The sequence below is a fragment of the Denticeps clupeoides genome, chromosome 6 (genome assembly GCF_900700375.1).
Source record: "Denticeps clupeoides chromosome 6, fDenClu1.1, whole genome shotgun sequence".
NCBI classification, from domain to species: Eukaryota; Metazoa; Chordata; class Actinopteri; order Clupeiformes; family Denticipitidae; genus Denticeps; species Denticeps clupeoides.
The window spans coordinates 180,013-187,763 of NC_041712.1; the positions used below are offsets into that span (position 1 = coordinate 180,013).

At 40.3% G+C, this 7,751-nt stretch overlaps 1 protein-coding gene across 2 annotated transcripts; it reads right to left on the reverse strand.

Moving 5' to 3' along the window:
* Positions 1-743: 743 nt before the first annotated feature.
* On the reverse strand, positions 744-7,462 carry pou2f3 (POU class 2 homeobox 3). 2 transcript variants are annotated; one of them, XM_028983567.1, is made up of 13 exons: positions 7,323-7,462; positions 6,931-6,987; positions 5,932-5,966; positions 5,538-5,639; positions 5,345-5,450; positions 5,141-5,223; positions 3,864-4,025; positions 3,583-3,724; positions 3,100-3,233; positions 2,773-2,937; positions 2,648-2,690; positions 2,450-2,567; positions 744-2,364 (listed from the first exon to the last, which is right to left on the reverse strand). In XM_028983567.1, the coding sequence occupies exons 2-13, from the start codon at positions 6,977-6,979 to the stop codon at positions 2,328-2,330; spliced, it is 1,176 nt and encodes a 391-aa protein (XP_028839400.1). In that variant the 5' UTR covers positions 6,980-6,987; positions 7,323-7,462; the 3' UTR covers positions 744-2,327. The 2 variants fall into 2 exon arrangements, with proteins under 2 accessions (XP_028839400.1, XP_028839399.1); XM_028983566.1 differs by having other exon boundaries at positions 3,568-3,724.
* Between the last annotated feature and the right edge of the window lie 289 nt (positions 7,463-7,751).

Sequence of the window (7,751 nt, forward strand, 5' to 3'; positions counted from 1 at the left end):
CACTGCAGCACAGTACACGGTGACACAAAAACTTGTGTCCTCTGTATTTAACCATCACCCTTGGTGAGCAGTGAGCCATGACAGGCGCCCAGGGAGCAGTGTGTGGGGACAGTGCATTGCTCAGTGGCACCTCAGTGGAACTTTGGCAGTTCGAGATTCAAACCGGCAACCTTCCGATTACAGGGCCGCTTCCTTACAACAACAACAACATTTATTTCTTATATCGCCCATAATCACATACAGTATGTCTCAATGGGCTTTGACAGGCCCTTTATTTGACACCACAACACTTGACCCTTCTGCACACAAGGAAAAACTCCACACAAAAACTCTTGGTGATGATTTGTCCAAGAACAGAAAAAGTCCTACAGTTGTAGAAGTAGAAATGTCCAGTCGTGCATCTGTCCATGTTTGGAGGTACTGGAGAGTGCAGAGTAGGTTTAGGTTCAGTGTCATGGTGTGCATTACATGTCCCTTATAATGCTGCTGGTCCATTTGAAGATCTCTGAAGCTTGGTGTCGTCTTGTCAGCAGTTCATTGCTAGCAACTAGGATCCCTTAACCATTAGACTGTCACACAACTATAGCGCACACATCAATAAATGACATGTATCGCATATAATAAACAATCCTCATAGTCAACAATAATTAGCATTATTATGTTATATACACTATAGTTAGCATTAGCATTACCAGAAGTTAGAGAAATATTTAGGTCAGAGAAACCACCAGCACAAAACCCAGTTTGCCAAGAAATCATTGTATTTACAGATATTTACATTTGTATTTACACTTAACACCATCACATACACCCCAAAACCCAAGTGCGCAAACAGTCCAAAAAGACCCCATAACAGTCCAACGTAAAAAAGTACAAAATAATGTACAACAATCTTGTTCTTTGAGCCACTCACACCTAACTCGAGTACAGGGAGTACGATGGTGGTAATGAGTCCGTCCATGTCTGCAGTGTAGAATGAAAGTCCCTTGTCATGGCACCCAGCTCTTCTCTAGTGAGTTTATTCCTCTGTTGCTGCCTGCCTTTGTCCCTGCTGATCATCCTGAATACTCTCCTGAATCACCCCTGCCTGTTCTTGTTAGCCTGGACCCTGACGCCATCTCTGCCTGCTCCTCATCTGATCTCTTGCTGGAATTCCTGTTTACCATAGCCACGGTACAGACCTATGCAGATTAGTGGACTGTCTGTCTCTCCCAGTGACACCAGCATCATGAGACATGTTTGCAAATGCATCCCCTCATGACACCCCTTCAAACCAGTTTAACTGAGTTCTATTCATTTCTCCAACAAATTCAAAATGTGACCAGATCAGAAGATTAAGTGGATCAGTCCCAATGTAGTTCAGGCAGTACAGCATCAAAATTAGTTTATGATTGAATGAATCTGAATCATCTGTACTAGTTGAAACTGGAAAAATATTTAGCTTTCCTCTGAACTGTCGAACTGATATTTCGTTGTATAACTGGTGTTTCTGTGTTGCGGCCCAGGATGATTGGACTACATTCCACAATTCTTCCAAAGTTCTTGCTTTAGCATCAGAAACAGCATTTTTGAGTTGTCTGATTAATTATGATCCGAGGAATGAGCTGATCTCTCCCTCCCTGGCCATTTCAAAGGCATTTCCTCACAGATCACTTTGATGATGGATGTTCCTTGCTTTCATCAGACATGATGTGTAGCAGCCTGCCTGAGATGGCAACTCTGTTACAATGGAAACTGATATCATCACTTTTTGATTATTTGGAACATTTGATAAGATTTTTTTTTGTACACTTATTTGATTTTTTCCCATCTGCAAATTTTTTTTTTTTCCAACTTCATCATCTTTCAGGGGTCTGGAATTCTGTAAATTGACTGATGTGAATTAAACATTAATTAAATCGTTATTGAAATGGCTGCACATCAGTTCCACTTCACTTCATCTGGTTTGGATTTATTTTCATTAAATGAACATTAAATTTGAAATTGTAAATATGTGTTCTATAAAAACATAATTAAGCATTTACAAAAGTCCTTCATCATTTTACTTCCATCTACTATATATATATAATGATAACCACTGCTGTTGTATACAAAAGAATACATTACATGACTAATACACAAAAGACAAGTCTTTCTTGATTTAAGTAAATTATGTTTTTTCTGATTTGCACTTCTGGAGCTCAGGGCTCTGCTGCAGGTCTAAATCGGCTGGTTTCAAGTGAGGTTGATTCATGATTATAATGATGCAACTTGCCACTGAAATCAGCCATTTTACTGAAAAAGGTTCTTCATAAATGAATTCATGACTTTGTCCACAGACACGTCTCCTAGTGATGGTAGTTCCACGACGGACCACGATACCATCTGGAACACACACAGAATATCTGTAGTCAGATTCTCATGCTTCTCAGTAAAAGCACTTCATGCAAAAGACTTTGAGGTTCTGTACCCTGGTGTTCCAAAGGCCTGGTTCAGGGCTGGTTGAGACGTCAGTGGACTGGGGGCTGAAGAAAGTCCACTGGGTGAAGACCCTCGACTGGGGCTGCTAGGAGAGGAGCTGGAAGAGACTTGGATAGAAACAAGCATGTAAAAAATGGCACTGTGACACTTCCCCCTTCCACTCCGACATCAGGTCAGTCAGACTCACCCCCTCCAGTGGTCAGTGGACTGAATGACCGGGACATGTTAGGCTGAAAACAGGACAACATTTCATGAGTGAGCAGAAATGCACAATTTTCCTTGTGGGTGAAGCAGCATGTGGAGCTCACACACCATTCTAGAGCTGTAGTTGTGGGTCTTAATGGGCGACGTTGAAACAGGACAGAAGATTCGCTTCTCCTTCTGCCTCCGATTGCAGAACCAGACCCGGACCACCTCCTTCTCCATGGATAACTGTTCTGAGATTGAGGTGATCTCTTCCGAATTGGGTTTGGGGTTCTGCAAATTACGTTTATTTTGCAGTGTGGATGACTGGTTCTTGATGCAATAAATTTTTCAATGCAAACTGGATTAGATCTTACATCTTATAAAATCCCATGTGTGTCCTTAATACCTTTTAACACCATAATGATACATGAAAAAAGACATAACTCCACTCACGTCTATAAAACGCTTTTCCAGGGTGAGCTTGATATTGGTCTCAATACTTGTCCTCTTTTTCCTTTTTCTTCCATAACCTTCCAATAGGGGTGGTAATGTGCTGGCATTGGCGATGGTGTCTGAGGGGGAGTTCTCTGCAGGACGGCAGATAAGGTATTGGGCATCATCCAATAGTTGGATGGTTGTATCATCACAATATTCAAAAGCTCTTGTTGACATATTTCATATTTTTTGTTTTACTAGTAATCATTTAACAGCTATACTGCTAAATTATACCAATAACACACACATCACTTGATGGGATTCTTGTAAAAAATAATACATTGTTAATCAGGCAAGCTCACCCAATCCTAGGGCACTATGAGTATGACAATTAATACAATCACACAACTCAACCCTGTAGAGCCTCACTGGAGACACATTTGAATGATTTTGTTCAACCCTGCAGCATTGATAAAACCAGATCACCTGACTCTGGTCTACCTGCATCACTCAGCCACTTCTCCAGAAGAGGCTTCAGCTTGCACATGTTCTTGAAGCTCAAATTCAGTGCCTCAAAGCGCGAAATGGTGGTTTGGCTGAAATCATTGCCATACAACTTTCCCATGGCCAGGCCCACGTCACCCTGCAGACAGGTGAACAGAAAAATGTGTAAAAGTAGATAGTGTAGATAAAGGAAGAGACCATATTACTTTACATGTTTTCTGCAGCTTCTTTTGTGTAATTGTGTTTGAGGTGTTTCAGTTTATTGATGCATTAGTTACCTGTGTGAAACCCAGCTTGATTCGTCTCTGCTTGAATGCTTTGGCAAACTGTTCAAGCTCCTCCAGGTCATTGGGTTCATCTTGCTGGGATGGTCCAACATGCTTGGACACTTGAAGGCTAGGCATTTCCAGATGTCCATCCATACCCGTGCGGCTCATTGCCTGAGTGGAGGAACACAATATCATCACTCAGACACTGCATTTATGAAATACTATTCCACCTTATAACATTTTTTACAATGTGCATGTTTGTGTATATGGCGTAATCAGTGTTGGGGAGTAACGGAATACGGAATGTACCGCCGTTACATATTTAGAATACAAAATATGAGTAACTGTATTTCGTAACAGTTACCGTTTAAATGAGTGATAATTAGAATACAGTTACCATGCATAACACAGGTGTTCTGTCAAAACATGCTGCCTATCGAGCTGTGCTAGCGGATCTGCGCATGCGCAATCAGTCAAGTTTTAAATCCATGCTACCCCTGAAATTGTAAATAAATATGATTTAATTCACTATTACACCATGATCTTTATACTCTTACAGTGCACATGGACTGCTCAGAATGGAGACGGCTGTAATTGGCTGCTTTCCGCCGCAAGGAAGGTGCGGTCCTAATCGAAAAGAGGGTCATTTTTCTTGTGCAAGGCTACTTTTTATTTTACTTAAGTGATGGAATATGTTGGTGACCATAACAGTAAATACTTTTTAGTGGAATATTTTATGTTTCTCTTCCACTTTTCAGCTTTATAAATAAAGAGATGGTTAGGGAAAAACAGGACTTTTTTATTATACGTGATTGCTACATTCATGTAGTTGTAAAAAGCATGACAATATATTAAGTAATCCAAAGTATTCAGAATACGTTACTCACATTGTGTAACTTAACAGAATACATTACAAACTACATTTTGGGGCATGTATTCTGTAATCTGTACCGGAATACATTTTAAAAGTAACCTTCCCAACACTGGGTGTAATGTATAGTTTTTGTTTGTGTATATGGTGTAATGTATAGTTTTTGTGTGTGTTTGTGTATGTAGCGTAATATATCATTTTTGTTTGTGCATGTTTGAGTTTATATAAATGCGAAATGTGTCCTCTGTCCGCAGCAATGAAAGTCGCCTGGGGAGCAGTGTGTGGCGACGGTGCTTTGCTCAGTGGCACCTTGGTGGTTCGGGATCTATTATAGTTTAATAAATAGTTTTTGTGCCTGCATGTTTGTATATGAAGTGTAATATATAGTTTTGTGTGTGCACGTTTTGAGGGATACCTGCGGCGTCAGTGGCAAGCCAGGCTGTAGGAAACCAGACTGGGATTGGGATGGCAGAGAGAGCAGGTTTGGCTGCAGAAGGGCTATGGGGGTAAAAAAAAAAAAGAAAGGAACAGTTCTTCCTTCAGTGCCACATTGTGTGATTCTCTTCTGCATATTTGGTATTATCTATGATCAGTTTCTATTTGTTTCTCTGTCTGGTACCTTGATGGGAGCTCTGAGCCTGGGACAAGAATAAGGATGGAGAAGAGGACAAATGTGAGCTGGACATCAGCACCAGCTGGGAGACTGGGTGCAGAGATGGGAGCTCCTGCACAGTGATGAGCATACGGTGTGTTTTAAATAATCAGCATAACACACATTATTCAGTACGTCTGAAGATGAAAAAGCGTCATACCCCGGTCAGTGGTCCACCGACCACCGATGACACCTGGCTCAGCTGACATGTCTTGTGTGGTGAGACGGCATGAGGTGAATCATTCAGCTCCTCTGTTTTGATCTAGACATCATTTTTAGGTCAGTGGCACATAAACACTCACACCATGAGCGTGGTGTTCACCAAGTGTGTTTGATCATCAGATCAGTTGGTCGACAGACTTGTTTAACAAGATAGGAGACAAACATACACACCACCTTGTCTTCCCTCAGGCAGAACAGTATGCAAATGTTCTCAGAGCCTGCAGCCTGTTCCTCTACACAGAGCTTCAGAAGCACCATCATAGAACCTCTGTCCACTACTCAGAAATACACGGTTGTATGATGAGCTTGAAATGAAAGTGAGTTCTACTGACCTGTCTGGTGAAGGTGATTCCATTTTGTTCAACATCTGAAGAATAAGACAACATGACAAGTTGCACATAGAATTGGTTGGACCCATTCGGTAATTAACAATGTTTCATGACCAGCAAACAGGAAGGTGATTTCAAGACAACATTAAACAGACTTTTTCTGGAATACCAATTTCTGTGCTACAACTGCAAAGAGTTCAGAGGTCATCTTATCTTTTGTCAGGTAATCTTCTTTAATTTGACATTCAAATGAGGTTTGTGGTGAGTGCTGAGCACCTTCATCCCACAATATGGAAATCTTCCTGCTCTAGAGCCTAACTTCCAGTATGGAAATGATGGCCGGATGCAAATCAGTAGGTATCCATGGTAACCTGTTCATTTGAATGTTTACAGACAACCGGTCTCTGTCTTTCTATTACTCTCTGGGGATAAAACTTTTTTTCAATGTTACTGGATTGAATGTGATCTTTAAGAAATAAGATTTTAATTGTCTTTCAATTTCCCACACATCTTTTAGCTCTATACAAAACCAGAGCAATAAAATCAACCGTTTAAAACGCAAAGAGAATCCTGAAATCCAGCCTTTAAAAGGATCAACAATGTGACAGAAAACATTCTTTTGTTTGGGGGTTTCTGAGATGAATTCTTGTGCTTGTCTAGCCTGAGGTGACAACTGCTACATTCCAAACAATGACAGTGACATCCTGCACACATCCTAGAGCTCAGCACTGTGCAGCCAACCAAACACTAACTGATGAATGATAAAATTAGTTAAAGTTAAATTCAAGTTATTAAATAATGAATATAATATAAAAGCTGAAAAAGTATTATAATGTGGTACTGGTATGCTGTATTGTTTTTTTCCTCCAACTTTGATGTGCTGAACTAAATACTTTAAATATTGCTAAATGTAGTCTGCATAGTTTTGTATGAATAAAGGACTAAAGAAATGAAGAACTCTTTCTGAATAAATGTTATGAGGTTGTGCCGCAGGAAACTCACCTATTTGTTCATTTGGAGATTCTCTTGGTGCCACAGTATCTGTGCTCATCTTAATATCTGTAATGATTAATACAGCTGATTTTCCTACAGGATCACAACTTTATGCAGACACAGGGCACTTCATGGTGGAGCATGGCCAGTAAAATGACCTTGAGGTTATTCTAATGGACCTAACTTTCAAATTCACCTCCACATATAATTGGTGCTGTAATATTCATAAGTTGCAGGTTATCCCTATTCACACAGTCGAGCTCTCTGTCCAACTAACCCAGCGAAAGGAGAATAAACATGAACAAGTTCACATGCATGAACAGAAAATGTAGATTTTTTCACTAATTTATATTGCACTGACAATACAAATTAGAATCTTTTTGCAAGAAAAATGTACTTACCTGAACTTGCTTATTTCTTGTTTTATATGAAAATAAAATTCCCCTTTTTGGTGGATTCTCCTGAGAAACTCATTTACCTATCTAGGTTAGTGGAGTCTGCACCTTTTCAGTATCCCTCAGCAGCACAGAAACAGACAGAAGCACAGGCCATTTGCATACAGCCCCTGGTGCACCCTATCCAGACTTGGACTTTTTGCATAAAACAACAATGGGCACTAGTGACGGCAGACATATAAAATCTTGTCTGGAGTGTGTGCCGGCATGAATCTCTCTGAACTTTGCTGAGAGCCTGAAACTGGTCGAGGATCATCTGATTATTGCCTGATCATATGTAGCTTGGACATCTCCATTGCATATCATGTGGGTGGTGATGGTAAATAAGTATTATTTTGGAGGATTACTGGGTGGTTTAAAGCACCTGACATCTCA